General features: G+C 47.2%; 4 protein-coding genes across 4 annotated transcripts; 1 reads left to right on the top strand and 3 right to left on the bottom strand.

Moving 5' to 3' along the window:
* Nucleotides 1-11,496: 11,496 nt before the first annotated feature.
* Nucleotides 11,497-12,009, bottom strand: N7506_001896 (uncharacterized protein; the record flags this gene model as incomplete). Its single annotated transcript, XM_056951192.1, has 1 exon — nt 11,497-12,009. The coding sequence occupies one exon, from the start codon at nt 12,007-12,009 to the stop codon at nt 11,497-11,499; it is 513 nt and encodes a 170-aa protein (XP_056817107.1).
* Nucleotides 12,010-12,215: 206 nt separating this feature from the next.
* Nucleotides 12,216-12,806, bottom strand: N7506_001895 (uncharacterized protein; the record flags this gene model as incomplete). The annotated part of the gene is made up of 1 exon (XM_056951191.1): nt 12,216-12,806. The coding sequence occupies one exon, from the start codon at nt 12,804-12,806 to the stop codon at nt 12,216-12,218; it is 591 nt and encodes a 196-aa protein (XP_056817106.1).
* Nucleotides 12,807-13,784: 978 nt separating this feature from the next.
* N7506_001894 (uncharacterized protein) lies at nt 13,785-14,480 on the bottom strand (the record flags this gene model as incomplete). Its single annotated transcript, XM_056951190.1, has 2 exons — nt 13,785-14,010; nt 14,074-14,480. The coding sequence occupies 2 exons, from the start codon at nt 14,478-14,480 to the stop codon at nt 13,785-13,787; spliced, it is 633 nt and encodes a 210-aa protein (XP_056817105.1).
* A 406-nt stretch (nt 14,481-14,886) lies between these two features.
* Nucleotides 14,887-16,513, top strand: N7506_001893 (uncharacterized protein; the record flags this gene model as incomplete). The annotated part of the gene is made up of 2 exons (XM_056951189.1): nt 14,887-15,886; nt 15,948-16,513. The coding sequence occupies 2 exons, from the start codon at nt 14,887-14,889 to the stop codon at nt 16,511-16,513; spliced, it is 1,566 nt and encodes a 521-aa protein (XP_056817104.1).
* Between the last annotated feature and the right edge of the window lie 5,193 nt (nt 16,514-21,706).

Below are 21,706 nucleotides of genomic sequence, written 5' to 3'. Positions count from 1 at the left end.
GTAGGATGCCACTCTATAGTTGTGAAGGGATTCAATCGTGTTCCAGAACCGAGTGGTTGCCGATGTCAGCTCGCCGTGCGCCTGGTGCAGGACCGGCTGAATATCGTGCCATGAAATCTGGTCCTGCATAGTGGCGTTCACTGACTCCTGCTGCTCCCGAATCTGGCAGAGCTCTTTTTCAAGCCTCTGTTTTTCAACCAAGGCTTTGTCTTTTGCCGTGATTGCCTGCTGTAGTTTCGAAGTCTCCTGGGCCTTTTCATCATGCAGACGCTGCATGGACTGAGAATGATGGGCTCTTTCATCGGCTATCGCCCCAAGAGCGAGTTCAAACTCTTCTTGAATCTGATCCATCATATGCAGACATTCCCGATGGGTTGCTTGGTCCTCTTTCACCCTGGTACTTTGCCTCACAGAATGTCCCTGGAAACGATGGTCAGCTAATAGCACACTGCGTAAAGAAGATCGCATGATGACCTAGAGTACGGATAGATACGACTAAGCCAGGGTAAGAGAGAGTGTGACATACAATTCCTTTGCGTACATTCGCTACCGAGCTCAGAAGGCTACGGTCCGCCTTGGACGTAGAGCCCGTCGACCGAACAGAACAGGGCGAACCAGCACGCGACCTGCCAGTACGGGACTTTGCTTTGGCAGCAATGCGCTCTGCACTCCGAGAGGGCTTAGGGTCATTTGCCATATTGATTTCTTCGGCTTGAGGGTAACTGTTGATTCAAGTAAGTCACAGGCTGAAGGAGACGACTGAGTGAAGTAGGCCCCTGAGGTGCGACGGCTTTAAAGGTCTAGGTGGAGACCAAAGAAAAGACCTGAAACGAGGTGAGGGCGCTTTTAGTCTTGCCAAGATTTTGTTTGCTAGCATCCGGATCATTAGCAGAGATGATCAAGTAACCATTCTGGACACCGGAACCCATTCGATGCTAGCTGAAACTAGAAAAAAAAAAAATGAAACTAAATTAAAGGAGAAAAGAGGACAGGAGTACAAAAGAAGAAAAAGAAACTTGCCACTCCATTGTGGAGGAAGTGATCGGCCGGTCCGCGCTACATCCATCCAATCAGTGTTGTTTCAATACCGGCTGGATTTGAAAACCCAGGTCACTTTTGTACGCGAAGAATACTCATTGCCCTGGTTATAGTTCACTTGATGTCTCTTGCAAGAATATACATTCACGGTGTCATTTGATTACGATCAGCGATCTTCCCCCGTCACGTCTCTCATTGATGCACGTTGTTATATCAGAGGCAACATCTAAATTCTAAGCCGTTCTACGACAATAGAACCAAATTATGGTTCCCAGGACAACCATATGAGCAATTTTAGCTACCAAGGCTCATGATCTGGTCCCTCGTCCATTGCCACCTTCGCGAGATTGCAACGCTACTATCGCACTTCTGATGAGACCCTGGATACATAAAACACCAGTTGAACCAATCAAGAAACGCTCGTAAACATGGATCGACGCTGAGAATCTTCTCCTAGTAATGACCCTTGGGACATTAGATCAAGGAGGTTCTATTTCTGGAGTCGAAAAAAAGTGGCAGAACTTGGAAAGCTCCAGGCAGGATCCAAAACCTTGGACTTAATGGTCCGTTATCAACAAGTGGAAAGTTTTCGTTGCTAAGGATGTACGATTTAGACAGGTGAGGTATTCCATATATCGCGCAGTCTTCCCAGAAGATCCTGGTAAGCAAAAATAGCTGTGTGGCCATGGTTCCCTACAGCCCTTCGGCCATTCGTCGGTTGCTACAATTCTGGTTCTCCATTCACGTAGTTTATAGAACTTCCTGGATGGTATCCATATCACTTTTCATCAGCCATCCCCAAATAAGCATATTCCCACCCTATCTCATGTTTCCTCCCTAGCCTTGCTTCAATATCTTCGCCAGTCTGGTAATACTAGCAGACAGCTTATATGAGCTCAAGCTATTATTTGAGGGAGCAAAGAATATGGTACAAACATCTTCCATTACTGTAGAAAAATTCGAGAGTAATTGGCCTTTGGAACTGACAGAAGGCGACGATGTGGGTCCGAACTTATACAGTTCGGAAGCCTTATTGTATCCAGCAACCTTCTCATCATTGCCAATATTCGGAATCGCGCGACCAATAAGCTTCATAAACAATATTGTAGTCGTTTTATAGAATATTACATTCAACAGTTTGAGATGGTGATACATATGATTCCTTTTCTCCAGTAAAATAGCTTGAAATGTACTGGCAGCCGTATTCAGAATAGATCTAGAAACAAGGAGCAGAAGACAGGTGATAACCTTTCTGACTGGGTCGAAACTTGAGTCCTAATTTCCATGAATCATTACAGTCCTCCCTTGAGTGTGCGGTTCCGTGATTCAAAAGGCAAGAATTTATCATGATAGTTTGACGTTCGGCCGCCGCTGACCGTGGAACGCAGGGCGAGATCCACGGTCGCTGTGATAGTAACCTTTAGTACGAATCGGCTGGAAAGAGGCCTTGATTCCAGCTGCGCAACAGCCTGCCCTTTTCATTTTGGATAGAACAGAACAAGTCCCAACAAAAAAGATTGGGCGAGGAGCGAGGATCAATCATATGCGTCGCAACCCTACAGCAAAGGTAACTCTGTTGTTGACCGACCCACCCAGTTCAGCCCACTCGGGCTCTCCAATTCTAGTTGATAACAGTTCTAAGAACTTCCGGGCCTTCCAGAATCACTGGCTATTATGTCAAGATTTCCTGCACGAGCACGCACCCCTTAGTTCCATGAGTAACCTATAAAACCTATTGCTGCTCCCATCCATCAACTTTAATAGAAAAAATTCATTGGACTCGTGTCAGGTCCTTCTAGATCATGGATACGGTCATAATCAGCCTCCCCCAAAAGTGGGAGCCATTCTTATGGAGAACGTCTCAATCGTTCAAACCGTGGCCATGTTCTCGATTGGCGCATACAATGCTCTGGAAACAGCAATGGTCGCATTCGATAACTTCAAACATTTCCGGAGCCTGTATTTCTGGAGTATGCAGATTGCATCTTGGGGGATCCTCGTGCACGCCATTCCTGCCATGGCTCGCTTCGTTTCTCAAGCATCCAATCTCGCGACGTCGATCCCCTTCATGATCGGATGGTACGCGATGGTTACCGGCCAAGCCGTCGTACTGTACTCGCGTCTGCACCTCCTCGTCTCCGATATGAGGAATATGCGTTGGGTTCTATGGATGATCATTATCAACGCCTGCCTTCTACATATTCCTATGACCGTATTTTTCTTCGGTGTCAACAACGGTGATAAACGTTTCGCTCGCCCTGCGGCGGTATTCGACCGAATCCAATTGACGGGCTTCTGCATACAAGATCTCGTCATCAGTGGTATCTACATTTACGAAGCGGTTGGTGCTTTCAAGTTGATGAGTACAATCCGCGGTCGCAACAGCCGCAGCGCAATCATCCATCTGTTTTGGATAAACATCCTTGTCGTCCTCCTGGATATCCTTCTGCTTCTAGCAGAGTTCAAGCTGCACTATATTCAGGTCAGCCTCAAGACTGTGGTGTACAGCATCAAGTTGAAGTTGGAGTTTTCTGTGCTCAACCGTCTTAGCTTGGCAGTTCTCCCCTGCACCTGCAAGCGTGGCTACACGGAGCGGGGCCAGTCAAGTGATCAGGATAACTTTAATAGACGTCTTCCGCAGCCAACTGTGGGACCAGAGATGGCATTGCAACCTGCAGTTGGCCCAGGAGGGATATCACGCCATTTTTTGCTACCAGGCTGCCTCTATGGGCATCAGGCAGCGCCACGGGAATTGTCCAGCGAGAGTATCATATCCCCTGGAGACATTGCATACTCAGGAACCCTCCCCCACAGCCACCCAAGCACCCATCCCACTGGATCATCGGAATCTCTACCGGCACTGGAACTGAGTCTATCTGAATTTTCGCCAAAGTTTGATGTCTGAGCGTTCTGGCAAAGACGAAGACTGGGTATTGCTGGGCGGGTGGTGGTGGGTGGACGCATGACCCGGTATAGCCGTGCTAGCTAGCTAGCAACAGCTCGGCCGTGGCTTTTGATCTAAGTTCCTTTCAGACTGAACAGCTGCTATATATTTTTAGAGGCAATCCGACTTGCGCACGCCATGTGCTTGTGGTCGGTATCGATATGTCGGAGCAATAGGTCAGTGAGGTTTTCGGAGAACGAGATTGAACAAAAAGGAATACACAAGGCTGCGAGACAGAAGTCGCATACGAAACAAAAATTCTAATATTCACTCTCAAGCTTGCCTACAAGCGATGTTGGGAACTGTCCTGTCTGGTTCAGCCGACCGGATGTAGCCTGGTCGACCACCAGGCCACGGGCCTGAATTTGTGTCTACTACATGCGTCTGAGAAGATACACATGGGTACCAGAGATGCTCCAGATTAGAGAAAGACATTTATTATAAGATCATTCAAGAGTGATTTCCAATTCTGTGGAGTACCATTGATTCGTACAATGTTTTCCTTGTCAGATAGCGAATTTATTGCATGCCCCTTTGGTCGACATGAGGCTGATCCTATCCATAGAGATATAGCGGGAAGATAGCTTGTTTAGCCATCAATATTGCAACCCAATTGACTGGAAGTTTCAGGAGGCGCCCTGTACGAAGCATTACCAAGAGCGACACTTGTTGACAACCCGGTAGTCCCACGGCTTCGTCTATGGGGTCTCTGGGAATGTATGGATTGGTGTAGGATGATAAGACATCTTGGAATTGAATTAATATCTGCAAAGCGACGAAATGGAAAACGAAGAGAAACTTACTAGTTGGTTTGGGGAAAGAGGCCAATCTTTTGTGTTCGATGTCAAAATGAAAATCTTGCCAGATTTCTTCATGCGAAGAACAATATGTATGTCGGCACCGCATTCTGAGCTATACTCAAATGCTTTTTGAAAAGTGTTTTTCGTCTCCTGCGCGCCTTTTGATTGACTGCGTCTGCTAGGTTGGTTTCCGATTTTTGCGGAACGACCATATTGTCGCCTGTGGCTAGTTCTTCCAGCAGACAAGAAGTGGAAGGATAAGATCAAGAAACAATCAGATAGTCGATAAAAACTCGAGATTGGCAGTAGTGACTTGATAGATAAATGGTGGCCCATAGCGAACCCTGCACTTATGTGAAACGGGGGCTCAAGGGTAGTAGGGTAGTAGCGTTCGCAGTGTAAGCGAAAATCAGCGCATAGACGTATTGTTGAACTGGTCTCAGATCTTACAAGGATTAGTGAGTTGTCACGACTCAGTTGAATGAGGGCTTCCACTTCACTTCAGGCAATGCGAGAACTCCTTTAGTACAGTTGGCTCACCGCTTCCTTTCAACGAATACAACCACATAGGTTTGAAAACCAAGATTTTGTCATTATTGGTGGCAGCACATCTTGAGGCGAAAGACGGCGAAAGAATAGCAGAACTAGGTTATAATGTGACTTTCTGGTGGACTCAAATATCCGCGGCAGCCACGCCAGTTCAAGTGTCCTTTCAATGTATGTACACTTTGGCTATATATAAAACCGTATTTCATTCGATTATAGTCTCCAGCTACTCAATATCCAAAACAGCTTCTCCCACAGAAGATCATCTCGCCTCCTGATATGATATTCATGCAATGGCACCTACTGCTGCAGGCACTTGCATTTCCGCCGGTCTATGCGCACCTGAAAATGACTTCACCCGAGCCCTACAGTAGAGACGCAATTAACAACTCGCCACTGGCTGCAGATGGTAGTGATTTTCCTTGCAAGCTACAGCCAGGCGCCTTTCAAGCCCCGACAGAAGAATCGACTTATTGGACTGGGCACAATAATACCATCAAGCTTCTAGGTAGCGCCACCCATGGTGGAGGGTCTTGCCAGGTGAGCCTCACCACTGATCGTGAGCCGACAAAGAGATCGGAATGGAAAGTCATCAAGTCCTACGAAGGAGGATGCCCCGCAAATGTACCCGGCCATCTTCCTGGTGATGCCACGTCAGACCATTCCCTTCAACTCTACTTCGCGATCCCCGAGGGAATTGAGCCCGGGAAATACACCTTGGCCTGGACGTGGTTCAATCGTATCGGCAATCGTGAGATGTACATGAACTGCGCACCCATCACTGTGGCCAATGGCTCACCCTCGAATGCGTTCGACAATACGCCCAAACAATCGCCTGCTTTTCCTCCCATGTTCGTCGCCAATATCAACGGTTGCATGACCAGAGAGAATGTAGACATCCGATTCCCTTGGCCTGGAAGTATTGTTGAATATAATGGCGACCGCAACAATCGCCCGCAAGAGAGCGAACCGGTATGCAGCGGGAATCCTACATTCAGTTCAATTCCAATCACCGATCCTGCCGACACCGGCGCGGCAGATTCCATGACTGAAAATTCCCACTCGACGTCTTGTTCGTGTGGCTGCCAGGGCAGTGAGTCTCATAACTAACTGAACGATGGAGTCTTGCAGCTTTGAGCTATATAGACTGAAGAATTCCAATCATCTAGCTCGATCAAGATCGCCTGCAAAGCACAATATTCACATGAGTAGCTACCATCGTCAGAATCCAAGTCTACGTATATTCTATAATATGCCTTTCGATATCCAAAGTCACTCTCAATTTGGTCTCAGCATTCTTGTTCTTGCAACGCGTTGTGCCAAACAATGATAGCATTTTGCTCGAATGGTAGGGTCAAACTGATTAATAAAATGTAGATATCCCACTCCTCATGTTACACAAAATGCTACCCCAATAGGCGACAGATAAACGGCGACAGCTAAACGCCTATAGACTAATAGCGGTTGGGCATATAAGCAATGATTGATTTGAAAAACGGGCCAGACCATACGCGAGCATCTGTGGACTAGTACAGGAGCTATTTCGAGCCTAGGACAAGGCTTTCGCTTCAAAACGCGATTGTTAACTGCCACCTGCGGTACCGTGATTTGTCTATATAATCCCCCTCCTACCTTCCTTATGTACCACACACATAGTATCCGCGCAGCAAAGAAGAAAGACAGAATCGCGAGGGTTTTCTGGATAGGCCTTCAAGCAAAGAACCACACCAACACCAATGAGTTCATCGCTCAGCAACGAGCATAGTAAGATTTGATACCGTGATGCGCAGTCTTGTTGGCTACACTGACCAACAACTTCAACTCCCCTTCGCACGTTGCTCGGGTAAAAATGGTATTCTGTCACATTAGCTGAGAATCTGGCGAGACGGAAGAATGAACTGACCTGCAAGAGTTCGTCAACGGATATAATTTCCAGCTGGCAAGGCAAATTTTTGATCTCGGGTTCCCATTCGTAGGTAGGATTCCTCAGCATCAATTTGGTGACAACATCAGCTAGAGCGCATAATTTCATTGTTGCAGGATTCATTTCTGATTCATGAATCTGGCAGCTATTCTCGACGCCCGCTAGGGAAATTTAGCCTTCGTAAACTCCTCTCATATAAGCGGACGACTTACTGATCTTGACTTCACCAGACTGTGTAAGCAAGATTGTTTCCGGGCCCAGGGTAGCGAGTGCTCTTCCTAGTCCGCGCAGATATTGTATTCCTTCCAATACCTATTCTGAGTTAGCTGCATCTGCATCTGCAAGATTCTTGTGTTTGACTCACCGGTTTGACAATTCCAAGCAGTTCATCGTTGGTAATTGAGCAGCTGCAGGCTAAAATGTGGCTGACTGACACTTCCGTTGGCTCCCAGACCAACGTGTAGGATGCATCCTGATGGTAACTCTCGATTAGCCTCAAGAAACTTGGATGAGAGATTTGTTCCATCAGTTCTGGGAAACCCGTAGCGGGCGAGAACGGTTGTTTAAGTTCTTGGATATGCACCAACTCTCCTTTCATCTTCTTGTGTCGGGCAAAGATCAGAGACCGATCTTGCGATGATGCAGCAACAGGTTCGAAAGTATCCCATGGGTTCTGGTACAGCTGTGGAATCTTTCGCTTTGGGCGATCCGGGAGTGATTTCTTCGAACTGAGGGCGATTGCGGCGGCAGTCATCTTCTGACTCGGCGAGGGTTGAATATCCGGAGAAGCAATTAGTTTTGAACTCGGGTGCTCCTGGAAGAAAGCAGATTGATCAACCCACACAGTCGGAGGCCGACTAGGGCTGACCTGATTGTCCTTCATCTTTGTGTGAGGTTTTGGCGACTTATGGAAAAGGGCAGTGGGAATTACACTGGGTTTTATATCGCCAAACCTTGATTTCTACATGCCCCTTTAGCCCTCATCGCGATGGTACTTGGCCACGATATCATATTACTATGTCACTGCAACTGAAAAGTGATATACCGCACATTAGCAGGCTATGGTGAACTCTTGATGATCTATATCCATCACAGTCGGTTGACGTTTCAACGTTTTCGCTTGGCAGCTTGCTGTGCATCAGAAAACAGCTCTTGAATGCTATTTTTTCGGACCTCACCAGCCCTCACTCTATTGTGGTGCTCGAACTATCGCACGAATTGCTCTCAGATGAAGGATTATGCTCTTTGTCAAAGTCTGTTTGGACCAAGGCGAACCCAGTAGGATTGGCATTATTCTTGGTCATGTGTAATACAAGCTGCAAATAAGCCCAAATTGTATCATACCGAGGGACAGAAGAACTCCAAGCGCTGAACCGAACGGCGTTGGTAAACTCGCGTGTATATTGAATTATGTCACTAGGTGCAACAACGATTCTATTAACTGCCCTGTATATCCTAGGAGCAATAAGAATAGGGGTCTTCTAGCTTGCTAACAATCCTCCCCCTTTCACAGGCATGCTATTGGAAAAGAATAGCACCACTGCGTGAGATACTTTTTTCACGTATAACTTTATCTGCATTCTTTACCGTTTCGCAGGCTATTATAGTATGGACATAAAGGGGTCTAATGCGAAGGCAGCGAGAGTAGTTGTGGTAAATTTTGAAAAATAACGACACAGCCTCCTCGATTCCTAGGATTACTTGTGGGGTCAATTCATGTAGTGCAGGGAGTGTTATGGGCTATGCCCCGTACAGCAAATTCTGCAAATTTTGACATAAATAGTACTCCTCTTCTCCGTTTGAGCCGATAGATCTCACGTCTCCAGCATCAATCCAAGCTCTCCAAGATGACATCTGAGCCTTTCCCTCGAGCACTGTGAGTTTATCTGATAACACCTGATCCCAGCTAACACTTGACAGATCGATTGAAGACTTGCTGTTGCCCCCAGAAGATGCCGGAAGGCAGCAAACGACCGCTGCGCCACCACAATCTACAGAAGCAGCCATTGTGACCCGCAGCGTCGATCTCGAAGAGGAGAAGCCAGCTACCTCCGCCAGTGTGAAGGGGATTCCTTTCAGATGGGAAAACTCCGGTTCACGCGCCGCAGCAAATAGACGGAAGCACCAGGCCCTGGCATCACAAAGGCGTCGCAATCGAGCCAAAGAGAACCTTAGCTTGATGGCGGATGTCGATGCGTACTCGCGTGAGGCTGGCAAGCTGTCGTACCTGGTGATGCAGCAAAGAGCTCAATTGCTCGTCCTGAATGGATTCAAAGAGCTAGTGTTGGCCAAGAAGACAGATCGTGCCATTGAAGTTCTCGGTCGTCATCCACAGGTAGTTTTTGCTTACGTCTTTAAAGCTACAGGTCTGCTAACCATTTCCCTAGCCACCAATGTTAGCTTCTAATATGTACGGATTCATCGCACAGTTTGTCAGATACTCTGGCAGTTACCTTGCATCAATAACGTGGAGTGACCCTTGCATGGATTTTGAGGTACAATACAAGGACGGAACAGCAGGGCAGGTGCGATGGCGGGTAATGATGCCATTAAAGCTACAGGGCACGCCTACTCTGGACGTCCAGGAGGAAATGAAAAAAGCCGACCTTGCTCAGAGTTTGTTGCCTATGGCAGAGTGGAGGTTTTTCGAAAGTCTGAATATCACCAAGGCAAATTCTTTGCTCTTGGTTTTCGAATAAGATAAAAATACGTTTGGACGTTCAAATGGACTCTGGCTTTTCCTATAGCGTTGCACGTTTTTTCCATAGGCACTCTGATTCAGTTGATAAAGCATGTCATCTTTCGCATCAAATATCGCAATGATCTTCACCGGTATGATCCTTTCCTGCAGACTGATGAATCACAGACTTTGAGAAGTGATCATCGCGGTAAGAAAAACCAAATAATAAAAGCCCAGTCCACGAACTGTCACTAAAGATGGCGCATTTCCTGACGCTTCAGCAGCTCTCGTAGGCTTTAGCTGTGTAGCAGCAGGGAGGTCGGACACTGTCATGGCCTCCACAGTGCTAGCCGTTGGCAGAGTGAATGTTGGGATGATCAAGGTCAATTGCACGAGGGCATTGTTCCAAGCTATCTTTCCTGTTGTGTTCGTGGTTTGAGTGGTCGCCATTTGTTTCTGATCCAAATCTTGGTGGTAGGGTCGCTCTCAGAGTCGCCTGCAAAATTTCAATGTTAGAACTTGTCAATCTTTCAAAATAGCACTGCAATGCGCATGAACCAATGTACTTACTCAGCTTGTGTATGTGACGTTAGCCGAAAAGTATGTAGCGTCCGATGAATCTAATTCTGCCTCCCAATGACACACGTACACCTCTCCCAACTAGACATTATCTCAACTGTCAAACCCTATGTACTATGCTGTGCACTATCTCTCGAAGCTGGTCACATCTTCACCATCTTCACCATCTTCACCATCTTCACCATCTTCACCATCTTCACCATCTTCACCATCTTCACCATCTTCACCATCTTCACCATCTTCACCATCTTCACCATCTTCACCATCTTCACCATCTTCACCATCTTCACCATCTTCACCATCTTCACCATCTTCACCATCTTCAACATCATTCCAATGTCCTCGTACCGGCTCTTACTTTCTTAGTGATTGTTATCGTACTATTTGCTCTATTTCGTTGTGTCTCAAAGCCCATTACGTTGGAGAATCGAGTTGGTCACTCCTCGAGTACAATCACGCCAAATTTCCTGATATGATTAACTGATTCATATCACCCGTGAAAGCTTACTACATCCAGTTAGCCATGCTTCTAATCCATTCCTCACATGTTGATACGTAAGTAATACGTGAAGTTCCTCACCGAGTAGTAGTATGGATTTACTGCAAATAGAACATCAAGGATGAAATGATTCGGGACATTTTGGAGACGAGATACGCCAAATCACTTCTTTCTGTGTTATCTATGTGGAAGCTGGAGAACACATGAGAAAAAGCAAGATAAAAAATTCCCTTCAATTTAAAATAAAATAAAGCTATCTATCGGTCTATATATCGATCTAAGTATCAATTTATCGGACTGGTAAATCAAAACGCCCAATTCAAAGTGAAGAATCTAGAGGAAATCAAGGCATCAATGGGCGGCGACGGCTACTCCTGGTCGTTGGCCAATTGGAGTACTAACCGAGCCTTGGGGTTGCATATTCTAGGCGATTGTGTCCCGGTACAGGTCATACATGGCTTTCGCCACCGTAAGGCGAGTTTCTCTCTAGATATCGTCTAGATCATGCCATCGCTCGTCTTTATCCCTTTCTGCAATGAATTTCGCTTCTGTACGTATGGCTCTTTGGCCAATTGCGAGGTTGGACTTGTTCTGCACGGCGTTGGTGTTCGACTTCAAAGCAGCGCCGGAGAAAACTGGATTGTGAGGTGCCTCATCTCCATCAAGGTTGATTGGGTTGGTTGACGACCCCTGTCTTGGACGCAATTGTGCAGTGGAGGAAAGGGGAATTTCATATCGGCCCGCATATACGAATTGAGTTGCAGGTGAACTGAGACGTCGTGTTTGCTCTCGCGGAAGTGATTGCCTCGCTGCTGACCCCAATGGGCAAGGGGTGGGAGACCGATCTTCAGAGCCTCTTCCAGTGTTACTCTGGAGCACACGCTGATAGCGTTCTTCTTGTTTGTCCCAGACCTCTTTGATCTTTGCATCTGCAGCGCGCTTGCCATTGCAGAAGCGAATGAAATCGGATCTCAGAATCCAGGAGCAAGAATTTTGCATTTTGTCGGTATCTTCTGACTTCAGGTCCTTCCATTTAATCTTCAACCAAGTACAGGGATCAGACTTGTATTTTTTATTCGGATTTTTCTTTTCTTCCGAGGCAATCCCGTTGATCCCGACGACATTGTTCTTGGTATACCGTCAGCCTTTGCTTCCTGGGCTAACTTTGATCTGAGAGATCCGCAGAGACGATTCGGAAATGCTGTTCATGGAGGCATTGGTATATCCATGTCTGTATTTGAACTGTATCTGGCTCCATTGCGAGGCCCGTACTGGAGAATGACAAAGGCTGATCCTCGCAGGGTTCCCCAGCCATCTATCAGAGCGTCGCCTTCCTCCTCATCATTGGAGGGATGAAGGGTGGCTAGAAGCTCTGGCTCTTCGGGCTCGGTGGTACCTCGGGCACTGGGAGACAAATAATCTTGATTCTGTAGATGAGTGGCTGCAGGAGGGCGTTCATGACCACTCGAGCGTGACCCGGCCCTTGTCTGGTCTACCGAGCCAGCATCAAGCATCGGGGTGTCGTCTCTCTCGATAGAATTCATGACTGAGCTGTTCAATGGCGGCGAAGAGTTGGCTTGGCCAATCGGGTCACTGTCGCTAAGCTGACCACCGTGTGCGTCTGACGAGTTGTGTGTTGGGTGGCGCCTTTGCGAAATAGACGCTTGTGCAGCTGCACTTTGGATCATTTGCGAAGAGATCAAATTATCGTTTGCTAGTTGCTCCATTTCAGGGAGGTGAGATTTATTGGCCTTGGGGGTAGAGTTTATAGTAACTCCACCATTATTTGGTGCCATATTGAATGGCCAACCGCGATGTTCTCTGCGAACAGCAAAAGGTTCAAGCGGTCGATAGCGGGTATTTATGCATTTCAAGACATCAAGTGGTGCCTTAGTTAAAACGCGTGACCGGATTATTTGACACTGAATTTTAAAGAAATGCGTACACCTCAAGTTTATATGATTTTGCTCAACTTTCAATCAGAGCAACTGAGCATCAACTTGGCTACACTCTAGCTCCTTGAAATTTGCCTCAGAATAAAGAGACAAGGGAATACGTGGGAATATAAACTCCATAAATTGCTGGCGAGTTCTGGGGCCTTGCCTTTGAGTATGATCACTTTTTTTGTCCGGAAACTTCATGTTGATCTTTACTTTGGGAGACATTTTTTCTCTCCAGCCAAATAACGAGTAAGGCCAGCTATTTCAGCGACCAACTTGTAAGCACTAGAGCAGCATCAATCCTCATAGAGATTTAATTGCGGCGACTTTCGCTAGGCTTTTTACCAATGCGTGCAGATGCGTTGACCTCCAAAATCATTCATTGGGTCAGTGTCAATTTGAGAAAGTTTGTGGAGGCAAAAAGTCAGTCTCAAGCTGCAAATTTGTCTTGTATGCAATACGGCTGCTACGTGGGATCAAAATGATACCTAGCGATTTGTTTCTTTTCTAGAATTTCCTGTGCAAGGATGGCGTTGAGAGTGGCCTTCCGTCGATCCTCGGTCCATTGGGTATTTAAAGTTACTATATTTATAAAGCATCCTTTGGCACATAATAACTAATCTTGCTAGCATTTGGGCTCGGGAAAGTACAGTTTACATGACAGAGGTGCGTGACCAAAATTGTATAGGGACCAGAACAGTAATATCGAAATCTACAGCTAAACAAAAAGCATGGATTGACATCTCGGCATGAAAACCAGCACAAATCCAACATCATTGTCAAATGATCAGTGGTACATGTGACCACAACCTTTCACAGTCTGAAATTTTCACATCACTTTGAGATCGCAGCTCGAAAACGCCTGATACACTCATCTTCTTTTATAATCTCCTCCAACTTGTAGAATTTGTAGATTGCCAGAAGTGCTGAACAGATAGAAAGTGTTGCTCCAGTTACAGCAGTTGTGACAATTGCCATTACCGACCAGTCTCCACCTTGAGACGTACATACGTTGATGACAGTGGTCAGCAGCCCGGCGGCAGCATTCAAGGATAGAGGCCTAGTTCGGTTTTAGTCTTGAGCCCGCGCTTTCCAAATCTGTCTCACAGCGTTGCTCACTTACACAAAGAGTTTATTGATCAGCCATAGGTAGTTTCCCCTGAGCTTTGGGAAGTGCATCAGCCACATGAGAGCGCCAATGCCACTCACAAGAAGGAGGCACGCAATTGCGAGTAATGGAGGGTTCTGGATGGTATGCAGCACGGTACGGCCTGCTTTGTTGACTTGCAAAGCCTTTTCGACCTGGTTTGAAGTTTGCAGTGAAGTGAACGTGCCGGGGATGACGAGATAACCGGCCAGCAGTGCCCAATTAGCCACACCGACCGTGATATTGAAGCTGATGTCCATTTCTGCCTCTTCCCTGAGCATTCTGACATAAGTGGTCTCAATCGGGTCGTCGATCTGGCTGGCTCTAGACAGCGCAGGCGTTACACTGTCGGCTGGGCGGAACGGAACAAGCGCAGACTTCATTGCAGGAAGGGCAATCCTTTCTGATCCCATTTTACCTGTCATACTTAGATGGTTGCCCACACAGTTAATATCAAGGGCTTTAGAATGCATTATATAGTCAGTAGTGCAAGATTGCTACCATTCTAATATAGAGGAAGCCGCAGCTTTGTTTCGCGGTGAGTCTGACAGAAAGTGGCATTGTTGCAAACTTGATTCAAACGACCGCAACTTGCAGATACTCACGAAGAATAAGCCTGGGCCTAAACATTTTCGCTTGAGATCAAATTCTGAGACGAGAAAATACCACGCCAGTCCCAAGTTGAGGGCCCAGCGACACTTTGAAGCGCATATTGTCAATTTCAGACGAGTCCCCGAATATAAAGCCTCCAGAAGACCTCTTTCTTCTTTAGATCTCCCACTCCATCTAATGGCTGCTTGGCTTGATCTCGTCAGCGAGAATGAAGTATGGAATTTAGTGGATACCAACCGGTTGGAAGAACTTGTGCAGGAATTGCCCTATCCAAAATGGCAATATCCGTCCCTGCTCTACTTTACAGGAAATTCAAACTGCATGAAAGCTTTGCGAGCTCTGTTCCCCTACAACAACATCACACGCAAAGGCCCCGCAGGCTTGATTCGTCTTCATCTCAGCGCCAAGACCGCTCATACACAGAGCCCTATATTGTTTGCTGAAAGCAGTTTAAACCTGGAACACAGCATGGGCGACTCGAAATGGCTCAAGCATTCAACTACAAAGCATCGAAGCTTCTCCATAACGGGTACAGAAGGGCTGTTACCCCCTGCAAGGCTACAACAAGAAGTGAAGAGGGAACTTGTTTTACCATGGACCCAGGTCCTGTGTTTGTTCCTCGATTCCGCCGCTGACATTCAGGCCGCAAGAAACTTACTCCAACAACCGCGTCGACAGCTGACCATTGGCGACGAGGGTATTCCGGCTCCCACGCAGATAGTCATTGTCTTGACCAACGGCAAGCATACAACAAAAGCATTCACCCAAGAATACGCACAGCTTCAAAAGACGATCAAGACCGGGACAGTCACGATTCTCGATCTCAGTCCACGTAGCGGGCTTTCAGACAGCGTCGCTTTTGCGCCACTGGAAAGCTTGATCCTCAAGCAACTCGGTATAGTCCAGGCCGAGCAGCTATCAGCTTGTCGGCGGTTCTCAGCAGTTCACCTCAGTGCTTTCTGGAACACTCATGTACAAATTCACCAAAGGCTGCTCGATGCACCGCCATTTGATCTGTTGGAAAGGGCCCGAAGGGGCTATACGAAAAATGACACGATGGGCGATTGTCTTCGAGAGGTCAGCCACCATAGAAAATCCGTTAGCTGCTCAAGGGAGGACTTTGATGACCTTGTAGCTACGGCTTTCTTGATGGATGCCTACCCCCCTGGAATGCATGGTAAGTTCGATTTTCTGTTACTCGCACTTTCATATCTCGACGTCAAAGCTGAATTGCCCAGGTTTCTCGCCCATCTTGGTTTTCGCCGCAATTTATGAGAAACTATGTCTCAGTACCTGGGACGCAAAGTTCCAGGGCCATATTGCTGGCGTTTCATTCCGCTTCGTGCAAAGTTTCGGGCAGTTGAGCTCTGTGAGAACTTCAGCAGCCATTCGAAAGGAGACGCTGCATCGCTTGTATCGCCGGTGGGGTGGTCTTCGCTCCACTACCACTTGCTTGGTCTGTCTGTGTCGACCCCCGGAGCATATGCTCCCCTGCAAACATGCAGTATGTGACACCTGCGTCGTGATCTTCGGAACTCCAAGCTCACTTGGGGAGTATCATTTCGAGGTCGCTCAATGTCCTATCTGCGACGCGAGGTCCAACGTGACTGTCCGCCAACTACCTCCGACTAAGCATCCGGTGATTCTCAGTTTAGATGGCGGTGGAGTGCGCGGTCTGATTCAACTCGGCCTTCTGCGGGCTTTAGAAAGGCGCATTGGTGTTCCGATCGCGTCTCTGCCGGACCTGTGCACTGGAACTAGCGTAGGTACGTACGACCACTGTCCGAGTGACTATCATCGTTGATATACTAACAGAACTGCCGATTCAGGCGCATTATCCGCTATTGACATCATTCTCAGCCAATCTTCGGTCACTCAATGTTTCAATGCATTCCCCGGCTTTGCGCGAAAGATTTTTCGTCGTACCTCAAATAGCCCAGTTCCTCGCTGTATTCGGTGGTTGGCCTCGGCGTTCAACTTGACCACAGATGGTCTTTATGATTCCGATGGGCTGTCACAGATTTTCAAAGCAGCCGTTGGCCCATCTCGCCGCATGTTCGATGTTGCCATGAATAGCTCTGCGGGTTGCCGGGTCGCTATTGTGGCAAGCCGCACCTCCGATGGCAAAGCCTGTATCTTGGCCAATTACCGGGGAGCAAACCCGCGTTCCATGAATGCAGCCTATCTATTTTTGGCGCCACACGGCGATCGGGGGAATCCATTTTTATGGGAAGCGTAAGTCGACCGTCCGAGTGCAACCAATGTGAAAAGTAGTAGCGGATTTTGCTAACATTTGACTTTTGACAGGGCTATATGCAGTGTTGCAGCACCCTTGTGAGTTCAAACACTATGAGGCAGAATACAAGCTGACACTCTCCAGTTATTTCCAGACCAAGAATTTGCCAGGCCTTGGTCTCTTGCAGGACGGTGGGGTCCGGGCGAACAATCCGCTAGCCATTGCTTTGCGAGAATCGAACATCATCTGGCCCATGGCGAAAAGGCACGACCTTCTCCTATCTGTCGGAACAGGATTCTCCACGTCTAGCCCCAGCGATTCAACTGGCTTTCTTGATCGCATTTGGGAGGGTGCTCTTCCCCGGCTGTTTCGGGCCATGATGTCTTCTCCCTCTATGGATGGAAAGCAAGGGTTTTTGGAAGCTCTCAACTACCTTCCTCATTCGTCGACGCCCGATATCGTCCGTCTGGACCAGGCCATCGATGGTACACTGCCAGCATTAGACGATACGTGCTCGCTGGAAAAAATGTCAAATATGGACTTTGCAGTGCCAGCTGAGCTTGTGAGGAGCATTCTTGCGTCGGCCATGTTTTTCTTTGAGTTAGATGAGTCTCCCGTCCAGGGCAATGCTTCCTTTTATTGTCGGGGATCTGTTCTTTGTTCACGGCCAAACCCTTCCGAGATCCTGCAGCGAGTTCTTGTCGAGTTCCCCGGCGCCAGGTTTCGGTCTGGTCAGGACCACGATTTGGGAAGCATAGATCCAGTTGACATTTGCCAACTTTGTGGATATTTCAGAAAGCGCGTTGCTTTTCGGGTCACCAGCCTTGAGGAAAGGGTCTCAATTGAGATTGCCAATGATACCTTTCGCGAAAAGATTGGCGGCTTCCCCAAATCGGCGATAGAATTCCTCGATGAGCAGAAGGCTCACGCTCAGTTTGGACGTGCAGATCATCAAAGCTTAGATTGGCCGCCACGGAGAACTTGTTACTGCTATCGTGGGTCAAAGCGACTAGTCCATTTCTTGGAGCCTGCTGTTGGGCAGAAAAGACGGCGGCTGTGAGCTGTGCGGATTTGTCGTTCGGTGTTTAGGAAGATACTTAACAGTTAGAAGCTATTCGGTTCAGACTTTGATGAGAAAATCCAGTAGAGCGCCGGCAGCAAATAAGACGGGGCCCGTGCACTGTACTGTCTCTTTCCCGCCCCTTTCTGGTTTACCCTGGCAACAATAACTAGTGGGGAACAATCAAAACAGATTAATATTGTAAGTAGACAGTCTGAATTGAAACTCCAATATGTTGTCTCTATTCTTGGACCCTATACACACCTGTTGTGGTCGCCCCCGTTTGTGGGAGTCTAGATATTGCGAGTGGAGTGGTAAAGAAAAGGATTCACCGTGAAGGTCACTTGGTGGCAAAGAACCATGCGTCGTCTCCGATATACCACATATTAGAATGACGATTTAATTGGGACCAAGAAACAATGTTGGAATTATCAACAGGCTGGCTTGGCGCTTTACCAGTGCTGGCCTACGACTAAGAATTCGAGGTCCGCCAACGGTGGTGAGAGTGTGAGGAACGCCGTTGAGAAAATACCCAAGAGCACCAATCGACTGCGTTCGCCCATAAAACAGATCCTTCGTTCTTAAAAAGGCCTGTGAATCTCGTGCGCAACCTCATTTTCAGTGAGCTGAGACGTCAGTCTGTGATCGATATCCGATGAACCCTTTTCAAAATCAAGTTCGCGGTCGCTCTGGCGACGACACCTCAAGCATCTACAGTCGATCCACCGACACGGCCAGAGATTCTATCCCTATGACTACCATACCAACTACCCTACAAATCAAGCCATCTCTTCCTGAGATAAATCTACTGGACCACCAAATCTCTATGGCTCGTGGGTCTACCATGGCCTTGGAAACCACACGGCCGCGACTGAGGAAATCCAAGACACAACCCCAAATGTCGATTTTGGAGTTAAAGGCCGAACGAATGCAACAACATAGTCAGCAGGGGCTCGAGAACGATTTTTATTCCAAGTGTTTTGAGAGCTTCCACCAACTCATCAGTGCCACCATGGACGCAACCCAGAGTCTGGCTCTGCAGTATCACTTCAACCCCGCAAACAGCCCTTCCCGTGACCCGCGCCTGACTCGAGCTATCGTTTCATTAAGAGTGGCTCTTGATAAATCCCGGGCTGAGGAAACCAGTGCAGAGCAGAAGTGGAAGCAGCAGTGGAGGGTGTCTTCTGTTCGGCAGTCTTCACTTCGATGGCTTTGACACTTTGCCAGCTTTGTGTCTTTGACCCTGCCAAGAGCATTCAGGATAACCGGTTGAGCTGGATTCAAATTAAATGCCATTGGGTGACTTGAATACTAGACGAGGTCTGATCTGTGGCTTGAGGTCTTTCAGTAACAAATGAATAGCATATCAGAATCCGTGCTATGTATTTTCCACATTAGCCACAGCGGAGGGGGCGTGTATTTACCATGCGCTTCGCGTGGTAGGGATAAACCGACGAGCTTTAGGAGCTTTAGAACTCTGCGGGTAAGAACTGTTTCACTTTGGAGACAAAATCGTCTCCAATGCTCTGAAGTTCCGGAAGCAAGATTATCAACCGATACAGATGCTGGGACGGCATTCACATAAAGAAATCTTTAGGAGAGCTTTTTGCTTTAGCTGGGCTGTCAGCTGGTCGAACTCTGACAGCGCTGTCTTCACGAACTCTTGAATGCGACAAAGACTTTTGCTCTCTTTGAAGCCAGCGATGCATTTCGAAAATTGAACGGCCCCGCGAAGCATCTTAAGGAGAGTTTTCCGATCGTGTGGAATGCGGTGCACAGCTGCGTGGCGAATGCTGGTAATCACACGATGCCATCATGTCAACTCGGTCAGAGTCAACTGAAAACATTCGTCCTTGACTTTGTTTCGATGAGCTTTCAAGAATCGGAAGAACTTGTGTAACTCTAAAGCTTCTGGGCACGTCCATCCGGCCGCGAGAGAGTCCGACAGAAGCCATTGCCGAAGGAAGCGGAAGGCATGATTTTCGAGTTGACTTTGTATGACCTGCAGGATATGGTCTTGAGCGCGAAACGAAAAGTAGTCAGTCAACCGAAAATTCGGGCGATGAGCTTATGATTTCCATCACTCCTGTCCAATATCGTTAGCTAATACATATCCACTGCAGTTGTCAATACCTAGGTGTCTGACATACCCTCATTTAGCAAATCATTCTGGGCCATAGAGGTGATTGGAGCTGTGAATTTCAGCTCTTTGGTGTTGTCAAACAAGGTTGGAAGTCAGTGAAACGACATCGAGCCAGCGAGCTGACAAGATTTCCTACATATACACCGTTGTATGCATGTGAGGAATTTGTCGAATGAGCCAGTCGTGAAATTGAGGTGACTGTGTCAGTAGGTCGCATATCCTCATGTTTTTGGTGATAGCATCATATTGCTGCGGGCTCATCAATTTAAATTGTGACTTCACAGCGGTCGGTAGCTCTCTCATACCGGTAATACCATTTTATTTGTGTCTTTGGATTACCAAGGAGGGGCTGGATATATAACGGCGGATTTTTCTCTTCTTTGCTTTGCGGTGCTTTCGACTTTTTTGTATAAACAAGATGATTGCGCTGGGGATCTTCATCCTGAGCGTCCTGCTGGTCACGATTCCAGTGGTAGGGCCCTTGCTTCGTCCGAGTCGAGACATGCTAAAACTCCACTAGGCTTCCAGGCCCTTAAAGGCAATGATGTTCACATCAGAGCCGGAAGTAAGGGATGCTGTTCATATAGCATAGTATCGCGAGGACGTGCGCTGATGGTTCTTTTGCAACGCAGACACCTGTCCCACAACGCGCTCACAGCGTGAGACGAAACAACGATCTGTCTAGCGACCCCATCAGTGAGTGTTTGACCTTTTTAGAAACGGTTTGTCTGCTTATGCCGTGTTCCAGTTGTTCTCGATTCAAGCGCACAACACGGTCGACTCCACTGGCATCACCGGAGGCACGTTACTGGTAGATAGCGTCGGAGACGGATGCGGGACAAAGTTATTCCGCTGGTTTATTAGCCACTGGCACAACGTGACCCACAGTCGCACAAGCGACCTTCCCTTTTAAATTAGTGAAAACCATTCGATTTTATCCACTATCAAAAGTACAACAAGAACATAAATTTAGCTATTGAACACGTGTAGGGCATTAGAACATGAACTTTTTATTCACAGCTAATAATTTTTACCTACCGCCAAACTAAGGCATAGAGGGTGAAGTAGGCTGACCAACCGGTTTTGCCGGTACCCATGGTGAGCATATTCTTTGCTTTGATTCCTCATCGTCGAGAATCATATCATCTCCACCACCCTCTATTGTAGAATCTAGACTCTCGCAATGGGCCGGCCCATTATAGTGGGGCCCCATCAAAGCCCATTTCAATGCTGACAAATCAACCTGTGTAATCGCTGTAACACGAACTTCTACAAGTCGTACAAAGTTCAAATTTGAAACATGAATTTATAGTAGTAATACTAGTACATTTTCCAATTTTGAGTTGGATCCGACCGATAGAAGTCAAGATATCGCGAAAAATGTTGATATTCATGTTTTGATCTTGGATATATATATGAGGTCTATGCGTGAGTACTACCACTTTCTAGTGAACCTCTGTAATTTATAAAAATCCTAAATACACGCGTCTTTTCGCGACTTTAGACGTGATATAAAGATTTAATAGGAAACTAATTCTAAAATAGCAAATTAACTAAA

The sequence above is a fragment of the Penicillium brevicompactum genome (assembly GCF_028827555.1).
Source record: "Penicillium brevicompactum strain IBT 35665 chromosome Unknown utg000001l_segment0_segment0, whole genome shotgun sequence".
NCBI classification, from domain to species: Eukaryota; Fungi; Ascomycota; class Eurotiomycetes; order Eurotiales; family Aspergillaceae; genus Penicillium; species Penicillium brevicompactum.
This window is presented reverse-complemented; position numbering and strand designations above follow the sequence as displayed.